Raw genomic sequence first — 20,652 nt, 5'->3', positions numbered from 1 at the left:
GTCAATGGCACAGTCATAAGGTCTATGTGGGGGTAATCTCTCGGCCTCTTTTTCATTGAATACATCCCAATATTCTGAGTACTTCTTGGGCAAGGTGATAATGGGTTCAGTGTCTGTGGCATGGCAGATCTTGGCTACGAGGCAATGGTTTTGGCAATATTTTGAAGCAAACTGTAGTTCCCTGTTGGACCAGGAGATGCTTGGGTCGTGAAGTGTCAGCCATGGAATACCCAGAATCACAGGGAAATGGGGAACCTCGGTAACAAAGAAGGAAATCTCTTCCATATGTTCCCTTATCCACATTCTGGTGGGTTCCGACCACTGACTTACAGGACCCGTCTTGAGGGGGCGGCCATCGATGGCTTGCACCACACGGGCGTTCTTGAAGTCATGATATTGTAATCCCAGAGAGTCGGCATACTCTCTATCAATGAAATTGTTTGTGGCTCCTGAGTCTATCATGGCATGGACCATGACGGGTCCTTTTTTTGCTGACCACAAGGTGACCACTAGAAGAAACAGGACCCCAGTTGGCGGCTCTTGAGTGGGTTTTTTGACCGGGTTGGCGAGCCTCTCTACGCCCGGTTGCTGGCTTCCCCCGCCGGCTGTGCGCCTGCCGCCTCAGACGTCTTCGTCTCCGTGGAGGACGCCGCCGCCAGACGGGTGGCGGGCTTCCCTTTGGCTGGGCACTCTCTGGCAAAGTGGCCCCCGTTTCCGCAGTACCAACAGAGATTTAGGCGTTGGCGGCGGGCCTTCTCGGCGGCGTCTAACCTGGGACGCACATTGCCCAACTGCATCGGCACCTCCTCGCTCCCTCTGGGGTATGGGGCTGGTGGCGGGGGTCTCCATACTGGACGCGGCTGAACGCCGGTGGGAGCGGGAGGTTTCACCCCAGCTCTACCGCTCTGGCCTCGGACCCATTGTTTTCTGTTGGCCAGCATGACTTCAGCCCGTAAACATTGATCAATGAGTGCTTCAAGAGAGTGGGGGGGATCCACTTTGGAAATTTCCTCCAACATCTCGATGTTGAGACCCTCCCGGAATTGTCCTCTGAGGGCTATATCATTCCATCCGGTGCTGTGGGCCAACACTCGGAACTCGGCTATGTACTGGGACAACGGTCTGTCCCCCTGAGAGAGGCGCCGGAGTTTATGGCCGGCTGCCTCCAAATTGTCTTCGATCCCCCAAGTCGCCTTAATGTGATCCAAGAAGTGTTGCGCTGATCTTAGATGCGGGGAAACTTGGTCGAACAGTGCCGTCGCCCAGTTGGCCGCTGGCCCGTCTAAAAGGCTGTAGATCCACGCCACTTTGATGTCTTCTTGGGGAAACTCGGCATTGCGGGCCTCTAGATAAGCCTGGCATTGACGACGGAAAACATGAACCTTAGAAGCTTCTCCAGAAAACTTGGTTGGCAATGCCAGGGCTGGGAGTCGGATTCCGCGTTCCTTCAACCCCTTTATTTCTCCCTCCTGCGCATTGAGTTTATCGCGGATGCGGTCCACTTCCTCCTTGTCGATGGTGTAGCTGAGTGGCTGGCCTCCCGGTCCGGCTCCGGTAGACATTCTGGCCTAGGTTAATTGGTGCTTAGGGTGGCGGAGTCAAACTGTCAGGACCCAGGCTGCAGGGCACCAATAACCATACACAGAGGCCAGAATCTATCTAATATCTTTATTGAAGGAGTATATAAAGTTAATAAAAACAAGTGTAGAAAATAGTCCAGAGTTAGACCTTTCAAGAAAGGTCAAAATTAGTCCAAAGAAACAATGTCCAATATGAAATATTAAGGTCCAAAGTTGTAATCCAATAACCGAAACACTCACTTTGCCAGGCAAAGTGAGGGGAGATGACAAGGTCCTTTAATCCATAAAACTTGAGCGTGGCTATGGAGTAACTTGATACAAGGCTTGGTACAAGGTAGCAAGGAACGAGAAGCAAGGACAAGATCCGTGGAATTACTTGGCAAAAATCCGGGAAACAAGGCAAGGCTGAGTCCTGGCAAAACAAGGCTAAGTCCTAAGAAACAGGGCAAGATCCGTGGAGGTAAACAAGGCTGAAACGGGAACGAAGGCTTGGAAACAGGAACGAGGCTTGGAAACAGGAACGAGGCTTGGAAACAGGAGTGCGCTGTCCACACACAACTTACTCCCGTTGCTGACGAATTGACTCCGCAAGATCCCTCCGGGAGCAAGGAACCTAAATAGGCCTTGTTTTCCCCACCAGAGAACACTTCTCTGGGGAACCAGAAACGAAAGTCAATCTCTGTGTCCAGATGTATGACTCCCTAAAATTTCTCATGGGAACAGGCTTAATCATCTGAATGCTTTGCTGCTATTCTCAAACTCCTGCGATTAGCCTGTTGCACTCCTTTCTGCTGGAGATAATAATTACGGCGCGAAAAAGGGGGAGAACTCGACTCCGGGCTTGTTTGGGAGATTTCTGGAAGACAAACCTCCTGCAGGTGCAAAGGCTCAATTTCTGGCTGAAATGGTTCCCTTTCTGGCTGAAATGGTTCCTTTTCTGGCTGAAATGGTGGAAAACCCAAGTTCTCCTCTTCGTCAGTCACAACAGCACTAGGAATGGGACTACATGGCCCATGAGTCATCACACCCATGTCTGTTCTAGACCAAGGGAAGTCTATTCTGCTTTAGTCAGACACCTGGAATACTGTGTCCAATTCTGGGCACCACAATTTAAGAGAGATATTGACAAACTGGAAGGTGCCCAGAGGGAGTGATTAAAATGATCAGAGGTTTGGAGACCATACCCTATGAGGAGCGGATTAAAGAGCTGGGTATGTTTAGTTTGCAGAAGAAAAGTTTGAGAGGAAACATAGTTGCTATGTATAAATATTTGAAAGGATGCCATAAGGTAGAAGCAGCAGGCTTGTTTTCTGCTGCCCTGGAGACTAGGACTCAGAGCAATGGGTTCAGATTATAGGAAAGGAGATTCCATCTGAATATTAGAAAGAACTTTCGTGAGAGCTGTTCAGCAGTGGAACTCTCTTCCATTACACTCTCAGAGTGTAATGGAAGCTCCTTGGAGGCTTTTAAACAGAGGCTGACAGATGTCCATCTGTCAAGAGCAATTTAATTGCGCATGGCGGGGGGTTGTACTAGATGTCTCATGTGGTCTCTTCCAACTCATTATTCTATGATTCTATAACTGCTTAGTTCCCAAGAGCAGAAGGGACCTGTTGTCTTTAGGGCATAGGTCCATATGAATTGATCATTTACATTGCTTTTTTATTTTTTAAGCTATCGTACAATTTGTTTTGGTTTTAAAATATTCAGAATCTTAAAATGCTGGTAGTATCATGTCACATGACGTGTATTAATCTGCAGCTTCTAAAGAGCACAGTGTGCAGAATACTTGTCACTTGAATCTCAGTTTAATGAAATTTCCTTTTGGCTCTGACTCCTGTCCTTGCCATTATTTCAATAGTGTTCATCCCTTTAAGTGCTTTCTGTGTCAGGCTCCAGGATCTCCTATGTAAGCTGATCTATGTTTTGTATAAATGTTTTGGCTGCTGACCTAGACAAGAACACTTGCATTAGCTACATTGATCAATCTACATTTACTTTCTCTCATATTGTAGACAATTAATACTTCATTGTAAAGACTCCCTGGTGCACTTGTTTAGAACTAGATCACTTAACACAGGAACCGCAGCAGTTCCACACAAAAGAGCTTGGGGATAGTAGGGCTAAGGAACGAGAGAAAGAAAGCAAGAAACGAAATTGCATCCATAGATCAAGTTAATTTGTACTTCAGTAGTCAGGCATTCTGCCAGATATCTTCTGCAGTAGCATTGCAATCTCCTGTAACAGGCATCGAGATGCTGTATACATAGTATATTTGTTTCCATTTATTACATGCTGTGATATCAAACTTAAGGAATATATTCTAAAATTAATTTTTAAAGGCTTTTATGGACATATTTTTCAAATGTTTATTTTTGAATTAAAAATTAAACTATTGTACCTTAACAAACACATAGAGAGTAGATTTTATAATTCACCAGTGTGTTTAATAGAAAGAAAACACTTCGTGTTTAATTGTGGGGCCTGGTGTACCTTTCATATGTCAAATTACATTTGTGTTGGCATATATAATGAATGGCAATAATTCATTAAGTTATTTAATTCTGAAATACAAGAAAAGTTGTACTTTAGTTTTGTCTTGATGAAATCATCCTGTGAATCATCATCCCTTAAAATAATTTATCTCTTTCAATGTATAGTGAGATTTTGGAAAATATATTTTCTGTTTGTCATTTCAAATTATATTATTAGACAGAAAATTACCTGCCTTCTTTGTTTTTATGTGAAAATTAGACAAATAATATCAGAATACCTGTACATTTAGGAGATGATATGGGTGTCATTTGCACTACCCACGTAGGCCACTGTAGAAAGTGATAAGTGGCTAAAAATGCTGCACAGGGCTGATCCAAATTAACCTGGGACAAAGCTGCTTAATCTGGCTAAACTAACTGGGGGGGGGGGGGTATAACTCCTGAAACAGGAATCAGGTTTTCTCCTGAATTAGGTATAGCCCAGACAGTTGCAGCCAGTTGCTCTTCGTGCACAGGCACGAAGATGCTGTCCTCTCCTGCCACCTTTGTGTCACTGCTGGCTATAGCAGTGAAATTGCCACCTATCTTATCCTTGGGGGGTCTTCCTTCTCTCAATCCAATGACCTGCAAGAGAAGCTGGGAGGAGGGAGATGGGGGCTTCCCCCCCCCCAACCTTCTTCACAAGACCTAGTAGAAGGAAAGATTCCAGGGGATAAGGTAGGTAGCCATCTCGGTGCTTTAGCCAGCAGTGGCAGGGGAGGGGTGGGAGTTGAAATCCTGCCCAGGGCCGCCAAAACATTTTCAGTATGGTTGGGTAGTGGGGAGTTCCTGCTGACTCCACAGAAACTCAGAGAGCTGCTGTCAAGCCACAAAGTGGGCCAAACCCAACCTGTTTTACTTGTCAGTGTAGAACCATCTTGTTGCTGATCTCACAGAGCCTGATTCAGTATTTAGGTTCTGCAACTTCCTCTTGGCATTTTTAAATCTATAAACATTTTTCTACTTCCTCTCTATTCCTTTTATTTTTTGTGTTCTGTTTTTAGTATAAGCCTGGGGACACAGTTTATCTTTTAAAAAAAAATCTGCCTGAAAAGTGCTGTGAAAGCTTCTCCAGCTGAAGAGTGGAATAAAAGTGCTTTAAAGTAACTAAATGAATAATAGTTCAATATTGGTTTTAAAAATCCTATTCTCTAGCTCTTGAGCCTACCTTCCCTAGTTAATTACAAATGTGCCAATAAACTTATACTTTTATATGAGGATCTTTATTGTTTGTTTTAAGAACAATATACTAAAATTAATTTTTTCTTGGATGGTAAAAATATATATAAATATTTATGATGCAGTGTTCTGTTTCTCTCTCATTTCTTTCAATTATTTAGCCTATATTTGCAAGTGCATTAAACTGCACTGAATGCAGTCTATATTTGCAAGCTCATAATAAGTACTTTTTAAAGAATGGTGTTAGTATAGGCACAAATCTGTGAAATGCAATAGTACTGGTTATTTTTTTTTACTATCTGTTGTTAGATGAAATAATTCTGAAGCTATATTATACTGATGGTTTGCAAATACCTAGGAGTAGAGAGACATTTTGTGACAAGTGTATTATGTAAATATGTAAGTCGCAATCTGAACTTAAGGACAGATCAATTCTAGCATAAATTCATGTAGTATTTTCTTGTGGATTTTTTATTAGTGTAGCTCAATATGTATTGATCGCAGGTTAATATCACTTAATATGAGTAGAGCAACTTATGTATGTTTGGTTGGTTTGGGCCAAGGATAATTGCTAGCAACTCTTTCTCCCAAATCGTATAATTTTGTTCAAACGCAGTGAGTTGTCTAGAATAGAAACCACAAGGTCTTAATCTACCAGACGGGTCCTTCTGCGAGAGTACTGCTCCCAGAGCATAATTAGAAGCATCTGCCTCAACAATGAATGGTTGGTTCACATTCGGATGTACTAAAATGTTCCCATTCTGAAAACTACATTTCAGTTGTTCAAAAGCCTTCTTGGCCTCCATAGTCCATTCGAATGGACGCTTCTTTTGCAAGAGTTGGGTTAATGGCACTGTCAATTGTGCAAAGTGCGGAATAAACTCCCTATAGTAGTTGGCAAAACCCAAAAACCTTTGTACATCCTTCTTGGATGTTAATTCTTGCCAGGTATTGACAGCGTCCACTTTTCCCGGGTCCATTTTCAGTTCCTTCCCAGATATAACATGTCCTAAAAACTCCACCTCAGACACATGGAAAACACACTTGGAGGCCTTAGCAAATAACCCATTTGCTCTGAGCCTGGACAACACTTGACGCACATGTTCCCCATGTTCGCGAGCGTCTTTCGAAAAAATCAATATATCATCCAAGTAAATCACCACAAATTTGTCTAAAAGGTCCCGGAACACATCATTAATAAATCTTTGAAATACCGCTGGGGCATTACAGAGCCCAAACGGCATTACTAAATTTTCGTAAGCACCGAAACAGGTGTTAAACGCTGTCTTCCATTCGTCCCTTTCCTTTATACGCACCAAATTATAAGCCCCACGCAGATCTAACTTCGTAAAGATAGAAGCTCCCTGAACCCGAGACAACAACTCAGGGATTAGAGGCAAAGGGTACCTGTCCCGAACAGTGTACTTGTTTAGCACACGGTAGTCGCACACCAGTCTCAAGTCGCCTGTCTTTTTTGCCACAAAAAAGACTGGAGCGGCCGTAGGCGAATTAGAAGGTCTAATGAAACCCTTCTGCAAGTTCTCATCTGAGTATTTTCTTAAAGCCTGTCTCTCAGGTACAGTAAGCGCAGACAACCTGCCTGCAGGCAACTTAGCACCTTCCACCAATTTGATCGCACAATCATAAGGCCTATGTGGTGGTAATTTATCCGCTTCCTTTTGGCAGAACACATCCCAGAAGTCCTGATAACAAGATGGAACTCCCTCCATATCCCCACCAACTTCATTTAGTGTTAAACACACCGGCGGGTCCAAACTGATAGTTCTGCGTACCCAATCCACCCGAGGATTGACCTGTGCCAACCAGTCCATGCCTAAAATGACATCATATCTAGGTAGTGCAGTGACATCAAAAGTTAACATCCCCTTCTGCCCTTGCACTTGCCAGGTTACACCCGCTGTTTCTTGATCCACCATCCCGGAATGTAACAACCTTCCATCAGCACCCTCCACCCAAGCTGTGACTTTCTTCTTCACAATTGGAATTTTATTCTTCTCCGCAAAGCTTTGGTCCACGTACGAAACTGTAGCCCCTGAATCCAAAAATGCCTGGGTACTGTCACGACCCAGGTTGCAAAGGCACCAATAACCAAACACAGAGGCCAGAATCTAACTATATCTTTATTGAAGGAATATATAAGGTTAATAAAAGCAAGTATATGAAATAGTCCAAAAGCAGACCTTTCAGGAAAGGTCTAAATTAGTCCAAAAAACGTTGTCCAATATGAAATATTAAGGTCCGAAGTTGTAATCCAGTAACCGAAACACTCACTTTGCCAGGCAAAGTGAGGGGAGATGACAAGGTCCTTTAGTCCATAAACTTGAGCAAGGCTAGGAAATAACTCGATACTTGAAGCAAGGCTTAAAACGTGGAACAAGGTAACAAGGAACAAGAACAAGATCCGTGGAATAACTTGGTAAAATCCGTGATACAAGGCAAGGATTGGTCCTGGGCAACAAGGCAAAGTCCGTAGGTAAACAAGGCTGGGAAGCAAGACGAAGGCTGGAAAGCAAGGCAAGGCTTGAGCAGGAGCGAGGCTTGAATCGGAGCGCGCTGTCCAGACACAACTCGCTCCGTAGGCTGACGAATTGACTCCGCGAAGTTACTACGCGGGTAAAACACCTAAATAGAGTCTAACTTTCCCGCCGAAGCAGTTCTCTGGGAATCAGAACCGAAAGCTAAAGTCTGAGACCAGATGTGAGACTCCCCAAAGATTCTCACGAGAAGCAGTCTTAATTGGCCACATTCTTAGCTGCAATCCTCGCACTCCTGCGCGAAGCTGATTCCAAACTTCTCTGTTGTTTACAAAACTCCCGGCGCAAGAACACGGGAGAAGTAGGCTCTGGGGTTGTTTGACATACTTCTGGGAGACAACTTTCTTGCAGGTGCAAGGTTCCCAGATCTGCCTGGGAAAGATCTGGCTGAGAGGAATCCAGTTCTGACTGGGAAGGTAAAAAACCCAAGTTTTCCTCCTCATCAGGAATTACAATGTCCTGAGCAGGACTACAAGGCCCATGGGTCATCACACTATCCCCCTCCTCAAGGCCCCTCCCAAACTGGGGCCCTCTCCCCGAGGCGCGAGGTCGCGGCTTGGCGGGATAGGTCTGATGAAAGCGGCGGGTTAGATCAGGAGCATGGACTGTGGAGGCGTCTTCCCAAGAGCGTTCCTCAGGGCCAAAACCCACCCAGTCAATGAGATATTGTAGGCGGCGGCGATGAAAGCGAGAATCCAAAATGTCCTCAACCTCGAACTCCTCCTCCCCATTCATCAAAACAGGAGGGGGGGCCGGTTGGTCTGTATCAGGACGCACACCATCCGCCGGAAGGAGCAGGGAACGGTGAAACACTGGGTGAATGCGCATTGAACGCGGAAGTTGGAGTTTGAAAGTCACGGGGTTTAATTGCGCCACCACTGGATAGGGGCCAATGAAACGGGCATCTAACTTCCGGCAAGGGCGGTGGGAGGGCAGAAAGCGAGTGGACAGAAAAACCCGTTCTCCTACCTTGATTTCAGGGCCCGGCTGGCGGTGTTTGTCAGCGTGGCGTTTATAGTCCTCCTTGGCTTGGTCCAGTTGCTGGAGCAAAAGTTGTTGCACCGCTGTGAGTTCCTGCAGCCAATCCTCTGCTGCGGGAACTTCTGAAGTTTCAATGACAGGGGGAAAGAAACGTGGATGGAAGCCGTAGTTTGCAAAGAACGGCGTTTCTTTTGTAGAAGCTTGAACTCCATTGTTGTAGGCAAACTCTGACAGTGGTAACAGAGAAGCCCAATTGTCCTGTTGGTAATTTACATAGCAGCGAAGATACTGCTCTAAAGTGGCATTGGTGCGCTCCGTTTGCCCATCTGTTTGGGGATGATGAGCTGAAGATAAGCGAGAGTCTATGCCCAATAGTTTTTGTAGTGCCTTCCAAAAACGAGAGGTGAATTGAGATCCACGGTCTGTGACTAAACTCTTGGGCAATCCATGTAGTCTGAAAACATGTTGAAGGAATAGATCCGCAGTCTCTTTGGCCGTGGGGAGGCCTTCGCAGGGAATGAAATGGGCTAACTTGGTGAAAAGGTCCACCACCACTAAGATCGTGGTGAATCCACAGGAAGGTGGTAGGTCAGTGATGAAATCCGCAGAAATTATTTCCCATGGGCGAGATGGGGTAGGAAGGGGGTGTAAAAGCCCTGAGGGCTTCTCCCTTCTTATCTTGGAGCGCTGACATACTGGGCAGGTGTTGACATATTTTTCCACATCCTTGCGGATCTTGGGCCACCAAAAATCCCTTAGGATCAGATGCATGGTTTTAAATAGTCCGAAGTGTCCTGCTGGTTTGCAGTCATGACACAGACGAAGCGTTTTTTCCCTGCCCGGTCCGGGTGGGATATAAACATGATTTCTATAGCAAAGCAGCCCATCTTTAAGCGAAAAGGGAAAATGCAGACCTTGGCGAAGTTGGTCCTGCGCCCAGGCATCTGCTTGCTGACTAGCCCTGATTTCTTGAGCACAGATGGGTCCTGGAGTAGAGGAAGTTGAACCAATGGAAATGGATTTGGTGTTCCCCACTGTGAGCGTGGCAAAGTTCTCGGGTTGTAATAGTTGGGAATCAAAGGTCTCCTTACGTCCTGCAGCGTATTCCGGTTTACGTGACAGGGCGTCTGCTTGCTTGGTCTGGGCTGGGGTCACGTAATGAATCTGGAAGTTGAAACGTTCGAAGAATAAAGCCCAACGTTGCTGCCTCTGATTCAGTTTGCGGGCAGTTCTTAGATGTTCTAGATTACGATGATCAGTATGGACTTCAATGGGAAATTTGGCCCCTTCTAGCCAATGTCTCCAAGTTTCAAAGGCTGCCTTTATGGCCAGTAGTTCTTTTTCCCAAATGGTGTAATTCCTCTCTGGTGTGGTTAGTTGACGAGAGTAAAAGGCACAGGGATGGAGGTGATCTCCCACCGGTTGTAAGAGTACAGCCCCAATTGCCACATCAGAGGCGTCCGCTTGCACAACAAAAGGGGTTCCAGGATTTGGGTGCTGTAGAATTGGCTGGGAGGTGAATAGTTTCTTTAGTTGCTGGAACCCTTTCTCTGCTTGATCAGTCCAGCGGAAAGGCTGCTTTCCACGGATGCAGCTAGTGATGGGGTCGGACCAGCGGGCAAAATCTGGAATGAACTTGCGGTAATAGTTCGCGAACCCCAAGAAACGCTGCACCTCTTTCTTGTTAGTTGGCGCCCGCCATTCCAATACTGCTGAAACCTTGGCTGGATCCATGGAAAGCCCTAGAGGCGAGATGCGGTAACCAAGGAAATCTACCTCTTGTAGATCAAAGGCGCATTTTTCCAGCTTGGCATAAAGTCCATGATCCCGCAGTCGTTGTAACACCATTTTGACGTGGTTCTCATGTTCTGATTGTGATCTAGAAAACACCAAAAAATCGTCCAGGTAGATTATCAAGAACCTGTCTAGATAGTCCTGAAAAATGTCATTGACAAAATGCTGGAACGTTGCGGGGGCTCCGCATAAACCGAAATTCATAACTCGGGACTCGAATAATCCGAATTTGGTCTGGAAGGCGGTCTTCCACTCGTCCCCTTCCCTGATGCGAACTAAGTTGTAAGCCCCCCGAAGATCCAGCTTGGTGTAAACCTTGGCTCCTCGAAGCCGATCCAGTAGATCCGAGATTAAGGGCAGGGGATAGCTGTTCCGCTTGGTGATATTGTTCAATGCTCTGTAGTCCACCACCAAGCGTAGTTCCCCTGACTTCTTCTTCACAAACATCACTGGGGAGGCGGCTGGGGATTGAGAGGGTCTGATGAATCCCTTGCGAAGGTTTGTCTCTATGAATTCCCTGAGAGCTTCTTGCTCTGGTTCGGTCAGGGAGTAGAGATGCCCTCGCGGGATCGGGGCCCCCTCCACCAAGTCAATGGCACAGTCATAAGGTCTATGTGGGGGTAATTTTTCGGCTTCTTTCTCATTGAATACATCCCAATACTCGGAGTACTTCTTTGGCAAGGTGATGATGGGCTCGGTGTCTGTGGCATGGCAGACCTTGGCTACGAGGCAATGGTTTTGGCAATACGGTGAAGCAAACTGCAGTTCTCTGTTGGACCAGGAGATGTTAGGGTCGTGGAGAGTCAGCCATGGGATTCCCAAAATCACAGGGAAATGGGGAACCTCGGTAACAAAGAAGGAAATCTCTTCCATATGTTCCCTTATCCACATCCTGGTGGGTTCCGACCACTGACTTACGGGGCCCGTCTTGAGGGGGCGGCCGTCTATGGCTTGCACCACACGGGCATTCTTGAAATCATGATATTGTAATCCCAGAGAGTCGGCATACTCTCTATCAATGAAATTGTTGGTAGCTCCAGAGTCTATCATGGCGTGGATCATGACGGGTCCCCTTTTTGCTGACCATAATGTGACCACGAGAAGGAACAGGACCCCGGTTGGCGGCTCTTGAATAGATTTTTTGACCGGGTTGGCGAGCCTCTCTACACCCGGTCGTTGGCTTCCCCCGCCGGCTGTGTGCCAGTCGGCTCAGACGCCTTCGTCTCCGTGGAGGACGCCGCCGCAAGACGGGCGGCAGGCTTCCCTTTGGCTGGGCACTCTCTGGCGAAGTGGCCCCCATTCCCGCAGTACCAACAGAGGTTTAAGCGTTGACGACGGGCCTTCTCGGCGGCATCCAGTCTGGGACGCACATTGCCCAACTGCATCGGCACCTCCTCGCCTCCTCTGGGGTATGGGGTTGGCGGTGGGGGTCTCCACACTGGACGTGGCTGAACGCTGGTGGGAGCGGGGGGGTTTGCCCCGGCTCTACTGCCCTGGCCTCGAACCCACTGTTTCCTGTTGGCAATCATGACTTCAGCCCGTAAACATTGATCAATGAGTGCCTCGAGGGTCTGGGGAGGATCCACCTTGGAGATTTCTTCCAGCATTTCAATGTTGAGACCCTCCCGGAATTGTCCTCTGAGGGCTACATCGTTCCAGCCGGTGTTGTGGGCCAGCACTCGGAACTCGGCTATATACTGAGACATAGGTCTGTCTCCTTGGAAAAGGCGACGGAGTTTGTGCCCGGCTGCCTCCAAATTGTCCTCGATTCCCCAAGTCTCCTTGAGGTGGTCCAAGAAGTGTTGCGCTGATCTTAGGTGTGGAGAGGCTTGGTCGAACAGTGCCGTCGCCCAATTGGCCGCTGGCCCGTCTAGAAGACTGTAAACCCACGCCACTTTGATGTCTTCTTGGGGAAACTCGGCATCACGGGCCTCTAGATAAGCTTGACATTGGCGACGGAAAACATGAACCTTAGAAGCTTCTCCAGTAAACTTGGTAGGCAACGCCATGGCCGGGAGGCGGATTCCGCGCTCCCGCAAGCCCTTTATTTCTCCATCCTGGGCGTTGAGTCTGTCGCGGATGCGATCCACCTCATCCTTGTCGATGGTGTAGGTAAGCGGCTGCCCACCCGGCACGGTTCCGGTAGACATTCTGGCCTTGGTTAATTGGTGCTTATGGGTGGCGGAGTCAAACTGTCACGACCCAGGTTGCAAAGGCACCAATAACCAAACACAGAGGCCAGAATCTAACTATATCTTTATTGAAGGAATATATAAGGTTAATAAAAGCAAGTATATGAAATAGTCCAAAAGCAGACCTTTCAGGAAAGGTCTAAATTAGTCCAAAAAACGTTGTCCAATATGAAATATTAAGGTCCGAAGTTGTAATCCAGTAACCGAAACACTCACTTTGCCAGGCAAAGTGAGGGGAGATGACAAGGTCCTTTAGTCCATAAACTTGAGCAAGGCTAGGAAATAACTCGATACTTGAAGCAAGGCTTAAAACGTGGAACAAGGTAACAAGGAACAAGAACAAGATCCGTGGAATAACTTGGTAAAATCCGTGATACAAGGCAAGGATTGGTCCTGGGCAACAAGGCAAAGTCCGTAGGTAAACAAGGCTGGGAAGCAAGACGAAGGCTGGAAAGCAAGGCAAGGCTTGAGCAGGAGCGAGGCTTGAATCGGAGCGCGCTGTCCAGACACAACTCGCTCCGTAGGCTGACGAATTGACTCCGCGAAGTTACTACGCGGGTAAAACACCTAAATAGAGTCTAACTTTCCCGCCGAAGCAGTTCTCTGGGAATCAGAACCGAAAGCTAAAGTCTGAGACCAGATGTGAGACTCCCCAAAGATTCTCACGAGAAGCAGTCTTAATTGGCCACATTCTTAGCTGCAATCCTCGCACTCCTGCGCGAAGCTGATTCCAAACTTCTCTGTTGTTTACAAAACTCCCGGCGCAAGAACACGGGAGAAGTAGGCTCTGGGGTTGTTTGACATACTTCTGGGAGACAACTTTCTTGCAGGTGCAAGGTTCCCAGATCTGCCTGGGAAAGATCTGGCTGAGAGGAATCCAGTTCTGACTGGGAAGGTAAAAAACCCAAGTTTTCCTCCTCATCAGGAATTACAATGTCCTGAGCAGGACTACAAGGCCCATGGGTCATCACAGGTACTAACTGGTCTCTGACCCATTACACACAATTGTATGGCCACAAACACATGCTTATTCCCCCTAGGCAATTGCATCATAGGCCCTAATGCGCTGGATTCATGGCGCATTAGGGCTGCCCTTTTCCCGGCAGCTGAGATGGTTTTAGAGTGCAACCATGAGCAAAATGCCCCCCATTTCCACAGTACAAACACAACCTTAATCGTCTGCGTCTGTCTTTCTCCTCTTGGGACAATTTGCGTTGCATCCCAAGCTTCATGGGTTCTTCCCCAGAGCTCACAGAGGCACTAGCATGATACTCCACTACTGGAGTCCCACGAGTCTTCTTTCTGAACTCCATTCGAGCCTCTATCCTACAAACTTTGGTTACCAGCTCATCCCAATTTTGAGCTGGTTCCACACGAGACAGCTCATCCTGTAAACATTCATTCAACCCAGCAGTAAAAACCAACATAAAAGCATGTTCTCCCCAGTCCAGTTGATGCTTAAGCAAATTAAACTTATTCAAATAATCAATTAAAGACCCTTTACCCTGCTTTAACCGATATAAAGCCCAACCTGCATTTTCCTTTTGTAAAGGATCTCCAAACGTCTCATTAAGAGCTGCCTTAAAGTCCACCAAATTATTCTTAATTGGGCTATTGCCCCTAATTACATTGACTGCCCAACGCCCCGCTGGCCCAGTTAATAAACTTAAAATAAATGCAACTTTGTTAGTGTCTGTAGGAAACGAAAGATCAGATATTTGCAAAAAATATAAGTCCACTTGAGCCAAAAAAGTTGGTAGTTTTTCTCTGGTCCCGTCAAAACGTTCAGGCACAATGACCTGTCCTTTAATCTGCTGTGCCCTCTTTAAGGCTACCAATTCCAATTCCAAAGCGGCCAGCCTGTCGTCCAACCCAGCCATGTTGACTTGGCTCTCTCTGTTGTTGTTGTTTAGGCGTGTGGCAATCTGTCAAGAGTCAGACGCCAGTTAACATACAAAACAAAGTTTATTCCGAAGATAAGCCAAAAAATAACATAAACACAGGAAATATCCTTGAAACACTTCACTTTTCAGTGTTTCGAGAGTAGATTGGACAATAATAACTCAAAAACAAGCCACGCTATTTTCCCATGCTGGCATTCAATAAAAAACTAAATAACGCTTCAATTCAGCTTTGGAAAACAAATAAGTTAATTGCTGGAAAATAAACAAACTAGAAAAGCAGTAAAGCTGCTTCCACGGTGCAGATAAGCCGAGAGCCTCAAAGGGATGATGAATAGCCGTCGTCAGAAGAATCCAAGGTCAGGTCAGGAGGCAGCAGAAATTCCGAAAGACAAACCAATAGTCAGAAGCCGGGAGTAGCCGTCAGTCAGAGGGCGTAGACAGAAGCCAGGTCAAATTCAATCCAAAGTCGGAAGAGGGTGCAGTCATCCAAAACAGGTCCACGATAAGACACAGCGAGAGCCAAGCTAGATGATATCAGCAGATTCAAATCATAGTCCAAGTTCAGCCTTCATGGAAACACAGAGATCCCAATGGCGCCTCAGCAACACCCTTCCTCCTGGGTGACCAAACACTCACACCCAAACACCAGGTGTCCCAAATCTACTCAGAGTCTGAACTCCACACAGCTAGAGCTCGTGGATCTGGAGTACCTAGCAATTTGTCGGAGTCCCAATCATCCTGCCCACACTTAGCCCCATGAACACTTAAAGAACCATCCTCCCTTCTCCAAGCATCCCAATTGGGATCAGCTCCTGCAGAAACCCCAGGTTCAGAAGTATCCATAAGCCCCAAATCCCCAGACATCTCCGGTGGCTGTGCCCATTCAGTGCCCGCTTCCCCAGCCACCACCTGTTCCTCAGCATCCATCTCCCCATCTGAATCTTCCTCAGAAGATCCCCCATATAGCTCTCTAAGTCGCTTCCTGCGCAACTCCTCCAGTGAACCCTCATCACGAGGGTTTTTTCTTCCTCTTCGAATTCCATCACCATCAACCATAATCCCCGAAGGCGCAGTCACAACACAATTTTTTAATTAGTGGGATTTCCCATTAGATGCCTGAATCTTCCATCTGGAACTCTTTTTTTTGTTTTCATAGAATGAACCAGTTTAGACATACATTCTTTACATGTAACTGAAATGTAGATGTGCAAAATGTATCATGTGTTAGATATATGTGGAATAGGTAAACCTTTTCTTATGCATTTATTTGTTTCAAATAAATGTTAGTTAAAAATATTAAATAAGCACATTTATTTCCCTTTTGGATGAGAAATGATGGAACACAGATAGCAGCAAATCATGTTTATCTAATGTATACAAGAAAACAGAAGCAGTTTTTAGATGTATGTCTATGACATGACAACCTAAAATCTGAACTAATCTATTAGTGGCCTTGAGTATAGAAAACACTTTTTATACTCTGATCAGTTATTAGTCTCACTCAAGGGCCTTGGGCAAGGTAAACCTAACTGAGATTCAAAATTAGGATAAATGCCAGTATAGATTCCTTGAAGCAAAAGCAAAATAAAGAGGCCACGCATATTACAACAAAGGGATACATTTACATAGATAGTATGGTATGCCACAAGCAAAGTGCTAGGCACACACAGATCCTTTCCCACTTTTCCAGTAGCTATATCCATGTCCACTATGAAGTTTTCCCCCAAAGAGGAGGCAGGAAATTTTTTGAGTAGTATCCATGTTGCTGAAAGTGTTTCCTTCGGAAAGAAAAATACTCTCCACCTTTTCAATGAAGCTCTTGAACACATGCATGCCCCTTGTTTGATCCTAGCTATTATACTTCACAGTGTAAATAATTTGTCCCCACATATGAGGCCAAATTATGATGGCAGTTCTTTCCCCACTGTGGAAGAAAATGAATATTCCTCTCCAGTACTCTCCCCATATATAAATGTTACAAAGTGTTGCTGATGAGTTATTTTGCGGGGGTGGGGGGGAGCATTCATTTTATCCCTAAAATCCTAATTGTCCAAGAAGCCCATGGATGTGAGTAGGATTTGCACACAGATAGAAATCCATTTGTTTTTGTCTGTAGAATAGTTTCCCCACAACAGCTCAAGATATTAAATATCAGAAAAATGTACAAATCCTTGCTGATCTATTATTTTTTCTGGTAATAGGAAGAAATGTGTGTGTGTGTGTGTGTGTGTGTGTGTGTGTGTGTATATATATATATATATATTCCCAGGTTTTACATACATTTAAAACTTGGCAATTAATAATTCCAAATATTTTTCCACCTCTAAGTAAAAGAGTCATGTTTAGGCTCAAGGGTTGATCACTTTGTGAACAGAGCAAGTATACTTCAGAACAAAAAAAATGTGCTTTGTTTGTTTCTAAAGGTACGACAGAGCGGGTGTGTTTGATCCAGGGAACAGTGGAAGCACTAAATGCAGTGCATGGATTCATTGCTGAAAAGATTCGAGAAATGCCTCAAAATGTGGCCAAGACAGAACCTGTTAGCATCCTGCAGCCTCAGACAACCGTCAATCCGGACCGCATCAAACAAGTGAGTTTTGGTTGAGAAAAAATAAACTGTTTTGTATAATAATTATTTCATAATATCCCTAAGAGAATAACAAGAGTGTCACGCTCATTCAATACCTTTGACTACATTAGCATGACTAGGTAACTCAAACTGTTCCTCAAGCTATGAAGATTACATGATTTTGAGGATAGTCTTTATTTCTAATATTCTGAAATTATTTCTTGGCATTGGCATCAGCAGATTGAAAACCTTCAGAAAAAAAACAGCTTTGTCTGAACAATTGTTTCAGTTATTGATTGTAAGAACTTCCCATCAGCCACCCAGTATGAAAATGTAATCTTGCATAGACTTATAAGGCTGTTCACAGCCTCCAAAGTTTATTAATCAATATTCCTGTTTATTATGCACTATACATGTTCTAGCTACAAGGCTATGCAATATCATTTTCAGTGTGTGCATACACATATCCCATGTAAAGGTATAAGTGTATGCCTATCTCCAAACATTTCAAACTGAAGCATGTTACTCAAAACCTGAATTTGTCTCCATCAGAAAAATTATGTGCTAATTAAAAGTATTTTATCTTAGCTGATAAATTGGTCGTTCTCACACTCTGTGGTGAACTCAGAACCTAGGCAGTATGGGACATTTAAAGAGGGGTCAGAATGAGAAATATGATATTTCCATCTTCCTTGCAGTCTTCTTAGGCTGAATATAGTAGGTGAGAGGAGAACTCTTTGCAATATGGAAACTATTTTACATATAATACAAAATAATTCAGAGATAATGCAGAAGTAAGTCTTACAAAAAGGTGTCTGTCTTAACATACTAAATAGGACATTCTCTGATTGGAATTTCCGGTCAAAATGATTTATAGTTAAAATGATTTATAGTTAAATCATTTCAATTTCAATTCATCCTTGTGAGTAATATTAAAATATCTTTATATAACAGCATTTTTGCTTTCAGTGAGCCTTTAAATATGTTAAATGTCTGTATTTAAAATATTGTGTTTTGATGGTTTGCTATCTTTGCAAGTCAAGTAATACAGAAATGGGTAAAAGAACCCAAGATGGTGTGGAAAAATAGTATATATCTCTTTAAAGATTCTGGGGTACATAATGTTTAAATAATGTCTTTGTGTAGCCTATTTGCTTGTTTCAGCTTTTTGCTCAGGATCATAATTGCTTGTTTTAATTATACATGATAATTTTACTTCAAGTTTTAATATCTTGCTCACTTTGTAAACTAGTTTTAAAATGTCATTACAAATATTCCTCAATAAGTTTAATTTTCTGTCATTTTCTTTTTAAATAGTTTGAGTTTTCTAATGTTTTATAAATCTGTATAAAATAAATAAGGAAGCTATCTAGTTGGATCTTTTATTTTGATTGATCAATTTCATTAATAAACTATGGATTTTAAATAGTTTTATTAAATTCAAACAAATTGATCACATTTATACATAATTACTAGCATCAGTATTTTGAAAATCATAATTTCTAACATTTTATGCTAAGAAGATAAACACAGCAGCTACCTGTTTCATTCTGAACTGTTTTATTATTTCAAATTATGGCTAGAAGTACCATTCCAGTTTTTGCCTTCCTAGGAACAATTTCAATTGTAATAAATAAATATATGTATTTCCTTTGACAAAGAAAATAAATTTGAATGAAGACATGTTTCCAGTATGGTTTTCCCCATTCTTCTATTTTATACAGTAATGTACTGTAGTTTATAAAAAGATATATTGAGTACTTTTTAATAGAAAAGGTGAGAATGGAGAAACATGGTAGACACTTATATTATTATTTATTGTATACATAAAATGGGTAGAGAGAAGCTGTTTGCTTTCTCTCTAATATAGACCTGGGAACACCTAGTGCAACTAAGTAGTAGGAGTCAGGAGAGAGAAATTAAGTGCAAGCTCTCCCAGTAATTCTATTTATAGGATTTTGTACAAGTACTGTATATAAAGACAGCATTACAGTATTCTCTGCCAGAGGCTTGGGCAAATAGGAAGATGGCCAATGAGAACTACTATTCACGCGCAATTTCAAGAATATTACTATATTGCAGTTACAGAGGTTGTTTTTGACCTCATGTCTTACTTGTAGAGTACCGGAAAGATACCTGGTCACTAATGCCTTTGTCCTGGTACAGCAAGGTGCTCTACTTATGCTAATTTTGTACAGGTTGATAAATTCCTCATACAGTCCAGGAAGGTGCATTTACAATTTCCATTTTATTAAGAACAAAGAATATTTCTATTACAATCTAACAACAAATTATGGCATTTGATTCTGGGGAGAGACAAGCCAGGGCTCCCGAGTGCAGGCACATTTACATTAGATGCCCCTCCCTATGTTTCTGAAGATGTTGTAAACCTATGAAGAGAATGTATACAGTAACAACAAATGTACATTGTGGAAGGCTAGAAATTAGAATATGTAGCAGCCTAGCAAAGACCAGAATCACAAATTGAAATAATATGCTACTTGCTTTTTTATTATGAGTGGAGTTCAGCCTCAGTAAAGACGCAAAATACAATTTTACTGGAAATTACTAGACTCAGGTAGTTTTTTATCATCTGAGATGATTATAAAACTTTCCATCTGTTTCAAATAAGCTATTCCGAATTCTTATTTAAACTTAAAGTAGGTGACGATATGAGACCAGAAAGAATAACACATCTTCTAACCCATACATGCTTGATGAACTCATTTTAATCTTTGTTTGAATTGCAGAAAGAGAAACTTTAAGTATTTTAAGTAGTATCTAGCTACGAATTTTACAATATTTTGCATCATTAACATGCTGTGGCTGGAAAACAGATTTATCATCCTTCATTTTTTCTTGTTCAATGAAAAATAAAGATTAAGAATCAAAACCAAATGCATTGCAGTCAGCATATTTCACGCAAAAAAGTGTTGCGAAGTTTATGTATCTTTACAAATGAGATATAGTAGAAAACACCTATCAGTTCTTTACTGTAGGTTTGCTTGAAAGCCGGTAATAAATCGTGAGTAACTTCACAGATAATACAAATGTTTTAAAATTTATTTTTAAAATAAATGAATTGTATGCTTACTAATAACTTTCAGGATCTCATTACTGAAGCCTAATAATGTTCTTAATATATCTTTGTATATAATCATTTAAAGTTACTACATTTTTCCACTCTTCTCTAATAAAACAAAATTTCCAGTCATGTGTCAAAAACATTGAAAAATAAGGAACAAACATTTATCTTTTTTTGAAATGCAATACAGGTGATAGATTTGTTATAAGTAAAAATCTTTCAGAAGTCCATAACTATTAGATCTCACTAGGGGCACATTTACACTGACCATGTGATCCG

At 43.5% G+C, this 20,652-nt stretch overlaps 1 protein-coding gene across 5 annotated transcripts in view; it reads left to right on the top strand.

Annotated features, from left to right (window-relative positions):
* Positions 1-20,652, top strand: part of nova1 (NOVA alternative splicing regulator 1) — a 172,040-nt gene that overhangs the window by 112,729 nt on the left and 38,659 nt on the right. For all 5 annotated transcript variants that reach the window (XM_062968224.1, XM_062968225.1, XM_062968226.1 and 2 more), the window contains exon 3: positions 17,143-17,309. In XM_062968224.1, the coding sequence (XP_062824294.1) occupies positions 17,143-17,309 (167 nt within the window). The remainder of the gene's footprint in view (positions 1-17,142; positions 17,310-20,652) is intronic.

Source organism: Anolis carolinensis, chromosome 1, assembly GCF_035594765.1.
Source record: "Anolis carolinensis isolate JA03-04 chromosome 1, rAnoCar3.1.pri, whole genome shotgun sequence".
In the NCBI taxonomy this organism is placed as follows: Eukaryota; Metazoa; Chordata; class Lepidosauria; order Squamata; family Dactyloidae; genus Anolis; species Anolis carolinensis.
This window is presented reverse-complemented; position numbering and strand designations above follow the sequence as displayed.